Here is a 19,371-nt window from a genome sequence, read left to right as displayed (position 1 = left end):
CCCGCTGCGGGGTGCCGTGCTGAGCGCAGGCCGCGCCCCATTGTTCTGATTGGATAGATTTGTTCACCCTGGCGCAAGAGCCCGGTTAGTGATTTCTGATTGGTCCACTTTGATCCACACCCACTTCTCGGCTCCGCCCCCGAGTTTAGGAGCTGGGGGCGGGCTCTGGAACGCTCAGACACCGCGCAGGGCGGGGATTGGCCGGCTCTCTTCCTGTGCTTTCCCAACCGCGGTTCCCGGGACACCTGTTCTCTGTGCCCCGTGCGGTGCTCGGCTCCCAACTCGAGCTCTGCGGCTCGGGGAGAAGGTCGTGAATCCCCGGCCTCCGACAGGACCCGCGCTGAGCCTTCGTAGAGCAAGATGAGCACGGACTCAGCGGCCGGGGAGCTTCTGCCCCGGCTCTGCTGCCTGGAGAAGGGTCCGAACGGCTACGGCTTCCACCTGCACGGGGAGAAGGGCAAGGTGGGCCAGTTTATCCGGCTGGTGGAGCCTGGCTCACCGGCCGAGAAGTCGGGGTTGCTAGCCGGGGACCGATTGGTGGAGGTGAACGGCGAGAATGTGGAGAAGGAGACGCATCAGCAGGTGGTGAGCCGCATCCGCGCTGCTCTGAACGCTGTGCGCCTGCTGGTGGTCGACCCTGAGACCGACGAGCATCTCAAGAAGCTGGGCGTCCCGATCCGGGAAGAACTGCTGCGCGCCCAGGAGAAGTCCGAACAAGCCGAGCCGCCAGCGGCCGCCGACACTCAGGAGGCTGGGGACCAGAATGAGGCCGAAAAGAGCCACTTGGAGCGGGTAAGTGCGGGTTGGGCTGGCTGTGGGACTAGGATTCCGGAGAGACTCGGGCGCCCCGAACGTTCAAGCACTTTATGAAACTCGAGCAGCGAGGAGGAAACGGCTTCCGCCCTCTGACCCGGAGCCTTCGCAGTTTCTAAGGCAAGCTTCGGAGTGCGATCCGCGACTCCATCGCCCTGTCTGGGGTGGCTGGGGAGTGGAGCGCCTTTGCCGCCTGCATCTCCCCTGTCTCCTTGAACTTTGGGGAGGCGGCGCAAAGAAACCCAGTCCCCTTCTCTGCTCCCTTTCCTTGGATTCCGCCCCACAACCCGGACTCATTCCTGGGTTATCCTTGCCTGCAGCTAAGCTAAGAGCTCTCTCTCACCTCCCTCCCTCCCTCCCTCTCTCCCTCCCTCCCTCCCTCTTTCTACTCTCCTCTTGTCAGTCCCTGTGGATGGTAGTTCAAAGTGGCTTACAGGCTGAGTAACAAAGGGTCCCTGGAAGTGCCCCTTCAGCCCTACCCGCACCTCCTGGGTCCTCTAGTTTGTGCATCATTAACCACAACGGTTGGACTTCATCCTTCTCAAGACTAAAGTGACTTCTAAGAAAGAGAGGAAGTCCCAACGTCTCGGAGCGAGGAGTGGGGGTGGGGGTGGGGTGCCGAGAGGAGGCACAGAAGCGACTTGGGGGTGGTGGCTCTGCCACCCGGGAGGATTTATGGTCCTCTGGAATGTGAGGAGTAAGCGCTCGCTAGCTGGTATCTGGGAGCCTGGTGGGAGGACCTTAGAAGAGGAGGAAAAGGAGAAAGCTGGCTGGGGGAGGGAGCAGGAATAAAGCCAGGCCGCGTCCTGCAGAGCCGACCCTCCGCAGGTGGTCCCGCCCTGGTGTCGTCTCTGTTCAGTCCAGTGATAGCAGGCCGGCTGGTTGGGTTTTGCCAGTGTTTGGTATTTCCCCCCAAACAACCCCAGTTTGGATCAGCTGTAGGAGGGGCAGTTGGCAAAACAGGAGCTGTTGAGCTGAGCCTCCCGGTCCCTAGACAGCAAGGAGGGAGGGAGGCCAGGTTCAGGGCTCCGCTCTGACCGTGGGAGCAGGATCCCTTCAGTATGCACTGACCTGATCAATACCCCCACCACATGCAGATCAGCGGCATCCATGGAGCCAGGAAGATCTTCCCTCTACAGGGAAAGGGCACTGTTGAGCCGTAAGGGTGAAGGCGGAGCCTGAGTACCAACTAGTTTGGTGGAAGTGAGGTCACCAGAAGCCCTGTTCTGCCAGAACTTGGTGCTGGGAACGCCAGGGCCACCAAGTTCCCACTTCCTGCCAGTGCCAAATTGGCATTGGTAAGCAGTAGTAGAGCCCCTGGCAGCAAGTCGGAACAGGTGACCTCTGCACTTAGGCACAAACCCAATTTGAACTTTGTGCCCAGTCCATTGATTCACCAGTCCGTCAGCTTCCACCCCCTGCCCCCGCCTTCCATTCTTTCCTTTGGACTTTAGCACCAGAACAGATAGCAGCCTCCCCTCACTCCGGATACACACCAAGTTGCAGTCTCTTTGGTTGCACCGTTGGGTGCTGGAGGGCGGTGTCGAGGCTGTTGTGGAAGGATCTGTATTAGACTATTTCGTATCTAAAAAGTCAGTGGGCTGGAGCTACTTGCTTGGAAGTCTGTCTTCCTGAGAGAACACAGAATCAGGGACCCTAGGTGGTAGAGGGACCCCTAAATTTGTGTAGATCCTCCCTCAGGCCGAGAGACTCTAGAACCAGTCATTTTCTGAGTTTGATTTTTCCCCATCTCTAAAATGGGAGCAGTGGCAGCATGGCCTGTCTGGCCTGTCTTCTCCGTAGTTATGGAAACAGCAGGGAGCACTCGTGCCCTGCTAGTTCATGGCTCCCCGGGCTGTGAAAAGCCCAGTCCCTTTCAGCTTTGTTCTGCTAAGTATCTCTCTCTAGTATAGCGTTCCCAAAGCCTGATACGGGGGAGCTTGCCGGGTGTTTTTCCCACACCCCATCTGATACTGCGATATTGTAAAATACACCAATAAACATACCTTTCCTCTGAATACAAAGCACTCAACTGAGATTTGACAGTTTTAGCCTGGATTTGTTTGTAGAGTGGGAACTGCTCTGTTAATCTCAAAGATAGAAGCAGAAGGAGACTGTGGTAGCGGCTGACTGGCCCGGTGGGCCGGGAGGAAGCAGGGCTGGTGATATCAGGCCTGGAACGCTGGCCATCCCTCGTAGCCTGCTGAGGCCCAGGAGGTTGATGGAGGTTTCTTCTCTGAGATGGGGTTTTATTATGGCGCTCTGGCTGCTCTAAACCAGGTTGACCTCAACTCACAGAAGTTCTCTTGCCGTTACATCCCAAATGCTGGGGTAACGTCGTGCTCTGCCACCCTGAGCTTTGCTTGCTGCTACAAACAATATCCCTCACTAAGACCTGGGACTTTTAGATTCGTAGGGATGGTTGGTTGGTTTTGAGACAAACCAAACTCACTATGTCACCTCGGGCTGGCTTGAAACTATGTAGACCAGGCTGGCCTTGAACTCACAGAAGAGCTCCTGCCTCTACCTCCTGAGTGCTGGAATTAAAGGTGCACCAGGCTGGAATTTACAAATCTGGCTAAGCAGGTCGGGCAGTAAGCCTAGAGATCCTCCTGTCTCCATTTCCCTAGCGCTAGGACTACACACCTAGACCTACCCTGCTGGGGGATTTGTTTTGTTTGTGGAGGGAGATGGTCTGGGTATTGAACTCAGGTCCTCTTGCTTACAAGCAAGAGCTTTATCATTCGCTTGCCTTTTTTTTTGTTGTTGTTGTTATTGTTATATGTAAGTACTGTAGCTGTCTTCAGACACACCAGAAGAGGGCGTCAGATCTCATTACGGATGGTTGTGAGCCACCATGAGGTTGCTGGGATTTGAACTCAAGACCTGCCTTTGGAAGAGCAGTCAGTGCTCTTAACCACTGAGCCATCTCTCCAGCCCCCTTCCCTTTACCTGCCTTCTTATTGTCTTTCCCTGTTCCTCACCAGACATGGGACAAGGCCTAAATCCCTGAGCTTTGGCCTGGGCAGTCCTCCTGAGCCAGCTCAGCTGTACTAGCTGGACTGCCTGGAGCCCAGTTTCTTCATCTCCCTAAGCCTCTGTTTCCTATTGTGTAAGTTGGGGGTGACGGCGGTGACCTCATGAGGTTATTAGGATTACATAAAGATGTGTCTGTAAGTCACTCAATACCTGGCACTAAGTAAGTGCTCAGTAAATGTTGGTTGTTGGTATTTGAAGTAATAAATAGTTCATTTATTACTATGACGCCTCCCTACCTAGGCAGGTACAGCTGGCCAAGCCCAGCCCTTAGACATGCTCAAAGATCACTGTTGTTTAATGTTTATGTGATGAGCTGGGTGTGGTGGCTCAGGCCTATAAACCCAGCACATGGGAGGTAAAGGCAGGAAGATCACCAGTTCAAGGATGGGACTCTGCCTGAGTATTTGATAACAACGACAATAATAGTTCTATGTAGCATCACGGTCCTCCACAGATTGGCCATCCACCCTCTTACTCCCAGCCACAGCAAAGATCCAAATCCCCTCAGGTACGCTATGTATCCCTGTGTCTCTGTACACACTGTGCTGTTGGCAAGTACACATCAACTACATGGGAAGCTCCGGGGCACAGCCTTGGGTTAGTCTAGTTACTCTGTATCTACTGTAGGGAGGTGTTCAGTAAATGTTATTTGAATTAATGAGTGAATACATAGTAGCTATAAGGGACCTTTATATGTTCATCCTGGACCAGCACACCTGGGCTTGTTTATGCAACCTGTCCACCCTGAGATGGAATTCCAGATAGAATCAACCTACTCCTTCTGACTAGCACCTTCCCTTTTGACAGGGAGACCAGAAGTCTAGGCTTTGGGGTCAGGCAGAGTAGCTCGGAGAGTCTCCACTCTGTGGCTTCCTGGCTCTGAAATGCAGGAAGCTCCCCAGTCCCTGCAAACCTTAGCTTCTGTGCAGCGAGGGAGGGTACCAGTCCCCAGCCTGCTGGGCTCTTAGGGAGATCCATAAGGTAACAGACATGAGTGTGAGAGCACCCAGGTTCATCTGGTTCCCTCCCAGCTTTGACCCTGGTCTAGAGGCAAAAATGGTGTCGCTATCCCCTGGAAGCGACAGTGGAAGTGATTAGGTGGGTGGGTGGGCACTGTGAGCTGACAGGCAGCTGCCTCCTCCGCAGGCAGCTGACAGGTTTACTTTGGCTAAGATGGGCCTTCAGAAGGGCAGTCTTTGGAAGGAAGCTGCTGGGTATTTGGGTTTGAAACAGACAGGTCAAGGCCCAGTCTATCTAGTGGTGCACACTTTTAATCCCAGCACTCAGGGAAGCAGAGGCAGGTAGATCTCTATGAACTTGGGGCCAGCCAGTGCTACACAGTGAGACCTTGCCTCACAAAAAGAAAAAAAAAATAGGTTGTGCCATATTGGGGATCAGTTTCTCTACGGGTTAAATGATGGGGCCCCTGCCTCTTAGTTCGCCTCAGGCCAATTTGCCTGGAGTGATTGTTTTAGGGACAGAAAGGGGCCTTCTCTGGAAACTTCAGACAGATGGGGAAGGAACTCCCCACCTTGGAGCCTCTGGGAAAGTGGGAGAATGCTGAGACCTTAGAAGGCCAAGGAGTAGTGTCAAAGTCTGCTGGGGCCTCTTCTCTAAGAATGGACTGTAGTGACTGATCATAAGGTCCTAGCCTGCCCTTCTAAGGTAGAGTGAACCTATTTGGAAAAGGAAACTAATTTAATGCATGTGAGTGCCATCAGCACAAGTGGGTCTCTTATGGGATGGAAATAGCTATTAAGATGGTTCTCGGTGGTTCTCAGAAGCAAGGTGTCTTGGTTCCCCAGTCATGACTCCGTTGTGTGTGTGCCTCTCTTTGGCCACCCAAGTCGGGTTGTGCTTCAGATCCTGTCTCTTCAGATAAATCTGGACCACATCAGCACCATCACAGAGGCAACAACTCACAGGCTTCTTTGTGCACAGTGATAATCTGTCTAGTTTACATGAGGCTACAGGTTCACACCCCAGCAACACAGAACACAGACAGACAAAGCTGGCAGTTCAGGCCGCCTGACCCAGCTTCTCGCAGGAGTTGGGGTAAGTTCTTGTTGGAGCCAGAGCTTTTAGGCATTCTGTCCTTCAGAAAAGTATGGATACCTCCTAATAGCTCAGTCCAGAGGGGTAGTTCCTATCCTTTCACGGGTGGGGTCCACCCCTCCCAACCCTACCTTCCCTTGCTAGTCCCCCACCCTCACCCCCACCCTCCGACAGCATAGAGATTCCAGGAGACTGGCCTTGGAAAGTTGCCTGAGCCTTTCCTTCCAGGTAGAACAGTGTATTCTTTTCCATATCTCCAGCCATGACAATGTCTCAGTCCTTGTATCCTAAACAAGGACACTGTAGATTCCCTGAAATCAGATGGCTTCAAAAGGCAGCATGGTAACATGTGGAGAACATTGGTCAGATTCAAACCTCACTCGCACAAAAGCGGCCTCTCTGTGTACGTGACAGGTCAAGGGCCCAAGGCTCGTAACAGCTTCACAGAGTAGACCATGGTTGGGGCCGTCCGGTAACTGACCTTTCGGCCGCTGGCCACATGAGGTGTCCAAGTGGAAGTACTCTGGACATGGGAACTGGTTCAGGTTGATACCCTTCACCTATCATTCTTGGAACTAGAAGTGTTCAGAATTTTGGATGTTTGCCAACTTCAGAAAATTTACCCAAACCTGAGATATAGGGGCAAGACCCAAGTCTATACACAAAATTCACCTGTGTCTTATACGCCTGGGGGTAATCACAGTTTGTTTAGGAACCGAAGCTTCCTAGTGTGGAATTTTCCATTTGTGATATCATGCCAAAAGTTTCAGGGGACTAGGAATATAGTTCTGTCAATAGAGTGCCTGCCTAGCAGGGTTGATGTCCTGAGTTCCAGTCACGGTGCCACATAAAACTAGAATTGGGCATGGTGGCGCTCACCTATAATCCCAGTCTTCTGGGAAGCAGAGTGGGGAGGTCATTCTTTAATCTGTAATGAATCTGAGGCCTGGCCAACCTGGGTTATACAGGAGACCCTGCCTTGAAGAAAGAATCAATTTTTTTTTTTTTTTAGATCAAGTTGTACTTTAGATCTTTAGATTTTTAGATTAGGAATACTCAGCCTGCAAAAATATGAAAGAGGTAAAGTAGCCAGGCCGTGGAGGCAAGCATCCTTAGCCCTAGCACTCAGGAGGCAGAAGCAGAGGCAGATGGATCTTTGAGTTCGAGACCAGCCAAAGCAAGTTCCAGGCCAGCCAGGAATGTACTGAGAAACCCTGTCTGGGCTGGGAATGGGAAGAGAGAGAAACTTCAGGGGTGCTATTTGGTTTTGTTTTGATTTTTTTTTTTTTGGTTTTTCGAGACAGGGTTTCTCTGTGTGGCCCCAGCTGTCTTGGAACTCACTCTGTAGACCAGGCTGGCCTCGAACTCAGAAATCTGCCTGCCTCTGCCTCCCAAGTGCTGGGATTACAGGTGTGCGCCACCACCGCCCGGCTTGTTTTGATTTTTGAGACAAGGTTTCCCTGGTATATAGCCCTTGCTGTCTCCTGGAACTTACTTTGTAGACCAGGCTGGCTTTGAAATCAGAGATCCACCTGCCTCCCCTTTCCAAGTGCTGGGATTAAAGGTGTGCACCCCCACACTATTTCAGATTTTTAAGCAAATCCATACATTGGAATGGTAGTATTTTGGTTACGTTGTGACTATCTTGGGGTGGGGGGACATGATGCTGGAACTCACTGTGTAGACCAGGCTGGCCTGGAGCTCACTGTGTAGACCAGGCTGGCCTGGAGCTTACTGAGGTGCCTGCCATTGCCAGCTTGCCTGGTTTTGGTTTTTTTTTAAATTCCCCATGTCTGGTATATCTGTACCCTAGCACTTCTCCAGCTCTGAGTTTAAATCATGGCCTCTCAGTATGGTCAGGCATATCACTCTTCAAACCTGGCTTTCTCCTCTGTGAAATGTGGGCTTATCTCCCTCCCTTTCAGAATTACAATTGGGGTTCATATGGGAAAAAAATACCTGTGCGCGCCCCCCCAGCATGGTGCCTACCTAGTAAACATTCAGTAAGCGGCAGCCATATTTTTTTCTTTCAATGGTGAGCCCTAGCTTCACAATGAGCTCCTTGAATGTCCTTGCTTAGTCTCTTGGGACAGCCCATAAATCGGCAACTTCTGGGAGAAGGCTTGGGGGTTGGTAAGAAGGGACTGCCTGCAGGACCAGCAGGAAGGCACCTGGCTGCCAGCCTTGGCTGGAGTCCAGCTAGGCAGCAGCCCCGGTACCAGTCTGCTCTATCTCAGGCCTCCCCAGCCTGGGAGAGAACCGAGCAGAACTCTACTTCACCTTAAGTCTCTGGCCAGCACTGAGGAGACACAGAGGACCTGGCTGGGGTCCTCTGTCCCAGGAGTATCAGTGTCTCTGAAGCAGCACCCACTTTAGCTCTCTTGGTTCCTCCTCCTACCTGGTTGGTTCTACAAGGACCATCCAGCGTGTACGCATGCACGCACACACACACACACACATACACTCATTAGCAATTGGGACCAGACGTGTTCTGATACCAAGAAACCGCAAGATCAAGGACCAGGAGTAGCATCCTTCTTTACAAACATTACTTGGCCTGCAGAGCTGAAAGAGGAAGGGTCCTACAGAGAACTCCAGATGATGCCTTCTGAAGTCTTAACAGATGGCACTTTCCGCCCGTGGTAGCTGAAGTGTCCCAAGTCCCCAACCGTTTCCCACCCAGTCTGCCAGAAGGATAGCATCCCAGACACTACAAAGCAAACCTAGGCAGAATCAAGCCTGAGTCCACAGGGGGAAAACAAAATAGCTGTCTCCCACAACTCAGCAGAAATGTCCCCAGCCCTCCTCTCCCCACCCACTCCCACCCCCAGCTCTGCCTCCCTCATCTCTATCTGGGACTCCTTCCCCTGTGTGGACCAGCAGGGTCCCAGGCATCTTTTCATAAAGAAGGCTTGGGCTGGGTAAGGACAGCCTTAGAAAGTGTCCCCTGGCCACCAGGGTTGTTGTCTCCCTAGGCTAGGTGCCAGTCCCCTACTGGGTGTTATTTCCCCTGAGCCCATCACCACAGAATCAGCCAGTGAGGGGGCTGGGCCCAAGGGGGCTTTGGTCCCCCTAGTAGTACAACCTAGGAGCCCTCCCTCCATGGGGAGCAGGGAGCAGCCTTGGGCCCGTTCCCCAGAGACAGCACTGGGATTCGGAGTATCGGCTTTCCCCAGCCTTCCAGGTGGCTGAGGCGCTGGTGACTATTGAATTCCGTGTCCCTATCCTCTCTCTCCCTGGCCCGCAGAGCGTGGGTGGAGATGGTGGCGTGGCTACTCAGGATGGGGTTGGGACCCTGGGTCAGAGGAGTCAAGGAACAACCTGAGAACTGAAGAATGGAGACAGGGCCCTTTGAGGAGGCTTTGGAGGCAATGCTCCAGGTCCTCTCTGGAAAACTGAAAGAGAGGTTCAGTCAGTCCAGCCTTGACCATTCCGTTGACACCACCCTCTGTCGCCGTTGCCTGGGGCTCTTGCTCCCTGTCTCCAGTCGCCCTTGAACCAGTCCAGATTTTTACTTCCACCTTGGAAATTCATGTGAAGGTTTACACAGCCTCTGGCCTCGTGTTCCCACGAAGGTGTCCTCCCACCCCCGTGTCCCGTTGTGGATCCCTCGAGTTGGCACCAGTACAGGGCACACACACACCAAGCCCAGGGAGGGCAGTGTAGAATTTTCTCCCTTTATCCCCTTTCCCAGAGGCAGAACCCAGACTCTGATACCTTGCCCTTCCCCCATTTCTGCTTGGCTCTAGGCCTGGGAACTAGGGGCCTGTCCCCAGGGGACTCCTCCAAGCTCCACCCAAGCTAGGATGGGCTGACTCAGCAGCTACAGTGAGTGACAGCTCCTGGGGACAGGAAGAGGACAGGCTAGTTTCTCTGAAAGTTTAAAACACTCCTCCTCCCCTGCTTGTGAAGGAAGAAGAGACCCTCTGGAGCAGCTGTTCTCAACCTTCCTAATTCCGAGACCCTTTAACACAGCTCCTGTGACCCCCCCAAACATAATGTTTTCCTTGCTACTTCATAACTGTCCTGTTGTAAATATGATATGCAAATGTACTGGATATGTCTCATGACCCCTGCGAAAGGGTTGTCGACCCCCAAAGAGGTCTAGACCCACAGGTTAGGAACTGCTCTAGAGAATTCTGAAAGGGACACGTTAGTACTGAAGGTCTGCACGTGCTGCGTGGAGTGGGGCTTTCTGGATAATACCACCCACCCTATCACCCACAGACCCAGAATCAACCAGAGCCAGCCAGAGGGAATTAAGTAGAAAATGTCTTATCCCCTTAGGCAGGATCCTCCCAGTCTTCCTGGTCCTCCTGTTGCCAAAAGGATACCAAGTGGACCTTTGGATTCTGATGGTAGGCGTCACAAGAAAAAGGGATACTGGGGTGACGCTTGCTGAGGTGCACTGGGGAAAACCCAAAGCACACACCTGAAACCGGAAGGTGGTCATAACAAGGCAGTCCAGCCCAGCCCTGCCGACTCGGGAGTCACCTCCCCTGAACCCTCAGCCTGGTTCTGGCCACAGTGCCAGCCTGGGCATGTTCACAGCCCCGTCACCTAGACCAGGCTTTATCCTTCCACTCAGGCTGGGGTTTTGACTGAAAGAGGTGTGGAGCTCCCGGAAGGAAGCCTGTGGTTTCATTAGCTCCCAGACACCTGGTCAGTGTGAGGAAAACCTCCACTGTCTGTCTTTCCTCCAAACGGGCTGCCCGCCTGGTTCTGGACCCAGTGCTTAAGGACCGACAAGCCCATGGTGGTGGTGGTGGGAGTAAGGCAGGCAGATTCCCAGTGAGGCTTGAATGGGTGAGTGGGTTTCCACACAGCTAAACAACTTCAGCCAGGCTGCTGTGGGAAGTCTGGGGTAAGGGAACCCTAGGGAGGGTGGAGAGGAACCTGAGGGACACAGGAGGTGTGTGGCTGAGGCAGAAAGTTGAGCCTGTCCTGGTGGCAACAACTGGTCAAACCTGTTCCGGCTCCCCTAGGCAGGCGGGTGTGTGTGTGTGTGTGTGTGTGTGTGGTGTAGCAGCTTTGTCGGGGGATTAGCGAATCCTCACTGAGAACTCCTTGGTGCGCTGGGAGGGCCGCTGGAGGGGCTGGGTCCCAGCAGGGTGAGGAGGGGGCTCCTGTGGCCACCCTCCCTTTGCCGCTTGAAGTGAGTGCTAAGTAGCCACTGAGGAAAGTCCCAAGTGTCAACTTCTCTGCCTCCATGAACTCCACCAACACCCTGAAACAGGTACACACTGCCTGTCCAAGCATCCTTTTTCCACCTTTAAAATTTACTCTGCGTGTGTGTGTGTGTGTGTGTGTGTGTGTGTGTGTGTGTGTGTGTGTGTGTGAGAGAGTGTGATGAGGTAGAGCGTGGTAGGCCCACCCACCCCTCCCTCTCTCCCACCTCTCACACTCTCCCACCCTTTCTGGCCTTTTGTACCCTCAGCTAAGGATTTGGGTTTCAAAGCAACCTGGTACACTGCCCTCCCCCACCCGGCCTCTCAGCGTTACCGGACTGTTCCTTAGGCAGGCGGAGGGCCCAGGAACAATGGTAAAGTGTTGGTATGCAGAGGGGCGTAGTAAGAACAAAGGCAGCGTCCAGGTCTGCCAGGAGGGACTCGGAGCTCCCCAGTGTTGCTTTATATTGTGTCATTACGTCATTGTGCCTCAAAGGCAGCCACCCTAGGAGGGTAGGCTGGTAACTATAAGCACCTTCCATAAAGGAAGACCCTGGGCCTCAGAAACGGAAATGATTCGCCCCCAATCTAGCCAGGGAGCCTCTTTGCCCCATAGGGTTGGGTTAGCCAGCCAGCCAGTGTCCCAACAGGCTGGAGTTAGGGTCAGAGTAATGCTCTTGCTCCCAGGTTCTGCCCATCTGTCAATCTGTGAGGAGCATCAGGAGTCCACCTGTCAATCAGCGTGCCGGTGTGAGCGTCCTCAAGGCTGTGGCCTCAGAGCCTAGACACCTGAAGAGAATGACAGTTTAGAGACCAGAGGGAGATGGCTCGGCGGTTAGGAGTACTGACTGCTCTTCCGAAGGTCCTGAGTTCAAATCCCAGCAACCACAGAGTAGCTCACAACCATCCATAATGAGATCTGATGCCTTCTTCTGGCCTGTCTGAAGACAGCTACGGTGTACTTATGGATCATAATAAATAAATCTTTTTTTAAAATGTGGAAAACTGATCCCAGCTGAGTGCACTAAAGTCAGCTGTTTGTGTCCTTTGACCCCCCTTGGTGAAAGAGAACCAGCTCTCTCACAAGCTGTCCTCCGTCCCCCATACGTTGTGGACTGTGGTGTAGGTGTGCTCTCTTTCCCACACTAAGTACTTTTAATTAGAAGTAACAGGCCCTGCTTTTCATGACCTCCTCCCCATATGAATCCTTAAGGATTAGCCAGTGGCGCCCCACCCATCCCGCCTCCCCCCACCCCTGTTCTGTTGCTCCCTATGTCCCAGGCTGGATGCACAGCTCCTGAGGATGGCCCCACCCACCCCAGGACCTTTCACCCTGACACTCACAGGGTTTCCGGTTATCAGTCCTCACATTTGGCTGGGCCATCTGGTTCACCGGGGTCAAGAAGCGAGCCCACGAGAGAAGAGAGGCTTTACCGTAAACAAGCTGCCTAGCTTTCCGTAAACAACTGTCCTTGCCTTCACGACAGAGGGCAGATGCACAGCCAGGAGCCCACCCTTGAGCCTGAGGTATCCAGCCAGGCCTGGGAGGGCCAGAAGAGCCTGGGGTGGGGCAGGATTCCACCCAAGTAAAACCAAAACATGTGATAGAATGACAGAGAGGGCAACTCGCCTCGGCAGGGACAGCGGCTTGTCCAGAGCCACTCAGTCGGCCTCAGTGCTAAGTGTCCATTCACATTTCCTGAACCCCAGGCCAGATTCTCTTGTATTGCGCTAGAGTTTCCAATTCCCCATTGGATCATTTCAAATCCTTCTAGGCAGGGAGGTAGGGTTGGGCAGGGGGGCAGAGAACACCTCGATGGGACAACATGGAGTGACATGGGTGCTTCCTACATCCCCACAGCGCGAGCTCCGGCCCCGGCTCTGCACCATGAAGAAAGGCCCCAATGGCTATGGCTTCAACCTGCACAGCGACAAGTCTAAACCAGGCCAGTTCATCCGAGCAGTGGATCCAGACTCGCCGGCAGAGGCATCGGGACTCCGGGCCCAGGACCGCATCGTGGAGGTGATACGCCCTGCACAGTGTTCCCGGGCTCCCCCTTCCCAATCTTTGACACTTTGGGGGCAGCCTCACACCATATATGCTTTAGGTAACCCATGGGGGAAAGTATACACTCGACGCTCACGATTTACCCTGCCGAAATCCAGACAGGTGCCATGGGCCACCCTCACGGCCTTCCTGATGGCTAGCCTGAGGAGGAGTTAAAACCCCTCTCCTGAGCCCAGCTCCGAGACACCCTGTTCTTCAGCTGTGCTCACGAGAGGAAATGTGAACTAAAGGCTTGGGCTGCTCCCAGAATCACAGTCTGAGAACCTTAGAGCTGCAGATCAGCCTTCCAAGACTTCTCACTTTACACGTGAGAAAACCAAGGCCCAGAGCGGGAGGTCGGAGGAGAGCCCAGCCCAGGCTCCCAGGCCTCTCCTCCCTCACAGCTGTGTTTGTGGAGTCTCCTCTGGGTATTTTCTTTGGCTCTTCCCATTCTTACTGCTTCCCAGCTGACTGTCCGAGAACCCCTGGGAGCCACGTGAGGGAAGGCAACATTCTCGGGTGGGCCTCCCTCCACCCACCCTCCCCAGTGCCCATCTCCGCCTTGCCTCGCAGGTCAATGGCGTCTGCATGGAGGGCAAGCAGCACGGGGACGTGGTGTCTGCCATCAAGGCAGGAGGTGACGAGGCCAAGCTGCTGGTGGTGGACAAGGAAACAGATGAGTTCTTCAAGAAGTGCAAGGTGACCCCGTCCCAGGAGCACCTGGATGGTGAGTTCACAGTTGGGTGCTTAGCGAGGGCCTGGCCAGAGATGGGGGAAAGTTTCTCCATTGTTCTTTCTCCTTCCCAACAGCCAGCCCTACCCCTGGGTTGGTAGACAGGGGTAGCAGCGGTGGCCCAGGAGTGTCTGAAGGTGGCAGGTAACAGCAGTGAAATAGCATGAAGGAGAGAGGGTGGGGTTTCAGTCAGTACCAAGGCATGGCCTGAGTCCCTTCCTAGTCCAGTGGGTTCTGAAGCTATTCCTCTGAGAAGAAAGAGTTAATTAACTCTGAGGCAGCCTCCAGCCTCTGCTGAGTAGATCAGAGTCCAGTGACAGGGGCCCAGTGCTCCCCTCCCCCTCTTCTGTCAAGTTACCTTGGAAACTCAGGCTTGCTGGCTCTAGAGAGCAGTGGGTCCCCTTCAGTCCCTGGGCCCCCTGCCCTCCCCCACCCTCATCTTGCCAAGCCTGGCACCTCCTCCTGTCTAAACCAAGCCAAAGTGAGTAGGGCCTACCTCTACACCAGGCAGGAGGGGCCGAGCACCCCTTACTCCTTAGTTCAGACTTTTCCCTGAGAAGATGGCTTTGGAGGGAGATCCGTGCTACGCTGAAAGTGAAACCTTTCTGGACTTTGCAGTGGGTGGGGCCTCCCCGAGGATCAGAATTGTAGCAGGAGGTCAGGGTCCACATAACTCAGTTCCCCAAGGGGAGGGGTAGAGTGGCCAGTCCTGTCCAGGGGAAAGATTCACGTGCCTCATTACCTGAGTATACAGAGGCACCTCACCCATCCATCCTAGTCTCTGAACGTGGAATAGTGCTTGCCTTCACAGGCCGTGTGGGAGGTGACCCCAGGCCTGGCTTTCTCTGCTACTGGACTCTCCTGACTCCACCCAGGACAACTGTCCTTGAACCTTCTTGTCCCCTCATTTCCAGGTTGGCATTGTTTTCTCTCTAAGGCTGTAGGTGCCAGCTATATAATCTGAGGTGTGGCCCCAACTCTGCTGTCACATCAGCAACCCTTGGGACATGTGAATACCTAGGCTCAGCCCTGCCCTAGGAGAGATCATGGGAGATTGGAGGACGACTTTACAGGACTCCGTTCTCCCCATCTACCGTCTGGGTCTAGGGATCCAACTCGGGTCATCGGGCTTGGTGGCAAGTATCTGCCCACTGACCCATCTCTCTGGCCATAGGGAACCTGGTTCTGACTGGCTACCCTAGAACCCCATCCCGTCTTAACTCTCTAGCAAGTTTGGCAACTTGACATTCTGGGTCAGATGTCAAGCTAGGACGGGAAAGGTAGCTCAGTGGTCGGTCACATGATTAGTGTAGGGGGTGGGGGACGGATGTGCATCTGGTCCCCAGCACCTTATTATGGACTCCATCTTGTTCATCATAGATTGCCAGTGAGCATCAAGTGGCACTCCTCAAGTATGATCCTTCCCGACCCCCCCCCCAAGTTCTCCATTTGCCAACTGAGATATTTTAAAAATAAATTTTAGTCGCAAGTAAGGTATTGCACTGTGTGTGTATGTGTGTGTGTGTGTGGGGGGGGGTGTCTTGTTTTCTGAAATTGTCAAACAAGTCTTTCTGTCCACTGGGTCATCAAAATGTCAAATGTACACGCACTGGGTTGCAGCCAAAAAGAAGTTGTAGCCACTGGCCTCCTGTATGAAGTCTGGTGAGCTGCCCACGCCATAGCTCCAGCCTCCTCTGTTCTCCTCCTGCAAAGTGTCCGAGCTGACCTTTGCTCTCTCTCTCTCTCTCATCCAGGCCCCTTGCCTGAGCCCTTCAGCAATGGAGACATACAGAAGGTAAGGGGTCCCCTACCCACGTCTCTGTGGGGACAGGGCAGGTGGTGGCACAGATGAGACTGGCTCAGGCTCACACATCAGGGCCCAGTTCCAATTTCTTCCTGAGTTCCGATCCCTAGGAGTGCCAGAGTACCCCGGCCTCTGTCAGGGGGCAAAGCTGTCACTTGGGAAAGGCTAGCCTGGGGCCCCCTGTGCAGCCCCCGCCTCTAACTCCCACCATACAGAAGAAGCCATTCTTCCCCCTAAGAACAGAACCTCAGTGTCTGGCTGCTGATCCTGCCACTTCCAACCCCTCCTCCTCGGGCGGAGGGGAAGGGGGTGAGGCTGGGAGCCAGCAGAGGCTGTGGAAGGACCCAGGAAGGGGCTTCGTGCCAGGCTCACACCCCAGCCAAAACCTCTATGCAGGCATGGGCTGTCTCAGAATCAGACCATAGAGCTGGGAGTTGGCAGGATCTGCTTGAAGTCTTCCTCATCAGGGACCTGGTGGAGGCGAGAATCAAGCTGTGATCATCCCAGCCTTCTGCCACCCCATCCATGGTTCTAGGACACTACCCCTTAAAGACCCTCCACACTTAAAAACTCCAAAGTGGCTGTCTTGGAGTTAAGGCATGGAGAGGGCTGCAGAGGGTTAAGGGATCATATATGTTCTTCATGCCTTACAGAGATAGAGGGCCCAGGTAGCCCTGTGCTCCAGGAAGCCCCTCCTGGGTCACTGGTTCAAGTGAGTCAGTGCTCAGGAGTGTTGGGGAGGATGAGCGGGCTGTCAGCCGGTCTCCGCCCTCTGCCCAGGTGATGGATGGAACCAGGCTGCCCCAATCCTTTTAGGAATGCAGTAACATAAATCTGGAATTTGGATGGATTGCCAAGGCCTAAGCGAGGACCCTTCTCTCGGCAGGAGTTTCCTTTCCCATTCCCTGCCAACCCATATTTTTTTCCTCTCTGTTCCAGGAGAGCAGCCGTGAAGCCCTGGTGGAGCCAGCTTCAGAGAGCCCCAGGCCAGCCCTGGCAAGATCTGCCTCCAGTGATACCAGTGAGGAGGTAGGCTGGCCCCGTGGGGGTTAGTTACGGGAAGACATTTCCAGGCCACTCTGGTTCCTGGCACACTAGCCTGCCCTCGAGGTCACATGCTGAGGTGCAGTTTGTTCTTGCGACCTGACTACCCTGGCCCTTGCTCCAAGGGATCTAACCCACTTCTCTGATGCCAAGGACCAGGGATCCCTCCAGGGGTGGACATTTGACTCTTTCCTCTTCTTTAACAGCTAAATTCCCAAGACAGCCCCAAGAGACAAGTTTCTACAGAACCCTCATCTACCTCTTCTTCCTCTGACCCCATCTTGGACTTCAACATCTCCCTGGCTGTGGCTAAAGAGAGGGCCCACCAGAAGCGCAGTAGCAAGAGGGCCCCGCAGATGGACTGGAGCAAGAAAAATGAACTCTTCAGCAACCTCTGAGCACCCTGTCCCCACTGGCTTGTGCTGGAGGGTGGGGCTGCCCACCCTACCTAGCACCCTTCTTCTCCCCAGGTGCCCACCAATCAACATTCAAATCAGCATCAGCACCCACACCACTTCCTGACAAATCTGATTTTTCTAGAACTCTCTTCTTCCCTCACCTTAGGGAAGGAGAATATTGGTCCTGTCTCCCTATTCTTCCCTGAGGGCTTCTTCCTACCAAAGTGTCCCCTCACCAGTCTGCCTAGAGCACCACTGGGACCTTCACCAAGCAAGGACCTTTGGACCAGACAAGAAGCCTTCCCTCAACTACATGTGATGACCAAGTCTAAGTTTGACCAGGGACTGACTATAGCAGCCACTGCTCATGACGGACAGGGTACCCAAGGTCCTCCGAGCTATGGCTTGGCATCTTTGGTTCATTTGATTTTTTTTTTTTTAAGAGTGTAGTATTGAGATTTTTAGAGTTGCTTTCATGATTTTTGTGATTTTCCTGGTTGTTGTACCCAGAGCATGGCAATGGCCTCCTCCTTAAAATGTTATTTCTATTGTCGTCCTGAGACCTGGGCAGCATGGGAAGACATGGCTGCCTGTCCTGAGCCGGGTGCCACCACTGTAAGGAAATGCCTTCAGAAATCCACTGGTTCCTTCAAAGTGCTTGAGCCTCTGCCTCTTCCTTTGTATCTTTGTCCTCCAGCCTCATACATGGCAGGTAGCTGGGTAATGAATTCCCAGGTTGAGAGGCAGGATACACTCCTGGGGGACCCATCTAGGGCTCCGGCAAGCACGAGCTTGAGTGACTTTGCAGCTACTCTGGGGTCCTCCGGGCCCTTCGCTCGGTGTCAGTGCACCCTGGGGCATAGGGATGCTTATAGGGACTCTGGGAAGAGGAAGGAGAGGGGAGAGTTTGGGGCCTTGAGGCACTACAGGTGGAATCTTAGTGCAAAGCCAGGTTCGGGATCTGAGGACTTGACGCTCCCCACCCCCACCCTGTGTATTCATCCCCTTAACCCCCAAGGGGTGCAGATTCTCTGCAATCCGAGCCTGCCCCCGACACCTGTATCTCCCAATGGCCTGATTGGAAGAGATATCCAGCAAGGAAGAGTAGACCACTTAGCCTCAGGACACATCCGTGGGATGGAGGGGACTTTGCAAAGGGAAACACACTGCCTCTCGCCAAGAGGCTCTTGAGGGCCCAGGTTACTTCCCATTCTGTTCTACAGGAAGACCACCCCAAACCAGGTCGCTGGTCTGAAAGGACAAGTAAAGGCGATCTGGTTGAGAAGCCCTGGAGCCCTGTGGGTTGGGAGAAGAGCCAGTCACTATCTGACCATCTTAGCATTAAGGTCTGGATTCCTTAGAAGAGCCCATCCAGAGCCTTTATCACAGTACCTGTCCTCCCGTGCCTGCCTGCTCAGGTGGCTCTGGCCGCCCTCATCCACCCACACTTCTACCCTTTGACCCCAGGTGGAGGCCCCCAGGCTGGTGTAACAGGCCTAAGGATTGCCCTTCAGGGCTTGGAGGAACCCCTCCCTACCTCACCTGCTGGGTGGAGAAGCCCTGGGGGACCTTTGACTCTAAACTAGGCCAGGACTCTGGCTAAGGTCTGGAGTAGAGTCCAAAGGGAGCCAGTAACAAGCTTCACTTCAGATTCAGGAGCTGTGGATAGCAGTTTTTCTCCCTGCAGTCTCAGGTGAGATGCCAGGACTGGTGGGTCTGGGAGGTCTCAGCAGTACCCTTATCTGGAGCCATCTTTCTCACCAACGCACTTCTAACCTGTCAGAGCTGTTTTGAAATTGTGCCTGGCCTAACCTGGGGGTGGGGGTGGAGCGCATGACACCCTCTGGCAGAGCCTAAAGAACTTTGCCATCCAGAAATCCTGCCTCTGCTGCCCCCTAGTGGCCAGGCTCGGTGCAGCTACCCAGAGGCGATGGTGATGAGCAGGCCGGAAGGCTAAGAGCCTGACGGACCTGTACTTGCGGGAGGGGCTGAAAGTGGCCTTCAGATTCTCTCACCTGCAGCAGGCAGGCAGGCTCCTGGCTTCTCTAACAGGGACGCTCCCAGATACAAGGTGCTATACTCAGAAGGCATTCTTCCCTCAGACCTGTCTGGTCCCAAAGAGCTAAAAGCAAGACCAAGGATGCTGGGCAGAGAGGCCAACCCACTCCTTCACCTGTCTTCTGAAGACACTAGGTCACTCTGGCCTGCTGACCAAGACAGGACTGACTCCCCCTGCCTCCCCTTCCACCAGGGGCGGGCAGATGAAGAAA

The 19,371-nt window shown here is 54.0% G+C and overlaps 1 protein-coding gene across 1 annotated transcript; it reads left to right on the top strand.

Moving 5' to 3' along the window:
- The first annotated feature begins 164 nt into the window (after positions 1-164).
- On the top strand, positions 165-17,758 carry Nherf1 (NHERF family PDZ scaffold protein 1). Its single transcript, XM_052195787.1, has 6 exons — positions 165-792; positions 12,937-13,098; positions 13,696-13,849; positions 15,610-15,650; positions 16,599-16,688; positions 16,910-17,758. Exons 1-6 carry the CDS (start codon positions 361-363, stop codon positions 17,099-17,101), a joined length of 1,071 nt encoding a protein of 356 aa, XP_052051747.1. The 5' UTR covers positions 165-360; the 3' UTR covers positions 17,102-17,758.
- The last annotated feature ends 1,613 nt before the right edge of the window (positions 17,759-19,371 follow it).

Source organism: Apodemus sylvaticus, chromosome 10 (genome assembly GCF_947179515.1).
Source record: "Apodemus sylvaticus chromosome 10, mApoSyl1.1, whole genome shotgun sequence".
NCBI lineage: Eukaryota > Metazoa > Chordata > Mammalia > Rodentia > Muridae > Apodemus > Apodemus sylvaticus.
This window is presented reverse-complemented; position numbering and strand designations above follow the sequence as displayed.

Coding starts and splice junctions, on each gene's coding strand:
- Nherf1 (XM_052195787.1), top strand. CDS start 361: ATGAGCACGGACTCAGCGGCCGGGGAGCTTCTGCCCCGGCTCTGCTGC. Junction 793..12,936: donor AAAAGAGCCACTTGGAGCGG/GTAAGTGCGGGT, acceptor ACATCCCCACAG/CGCGAGCTCCGGCCCCGGCT. Junction 13,850..15,609: donor GTCCCAGGAGCACCTGGATG/GTGAGTTCACAG, acceptor TCTCTCATCCAG/GCCCCTTGCCTGAGCCCTTC.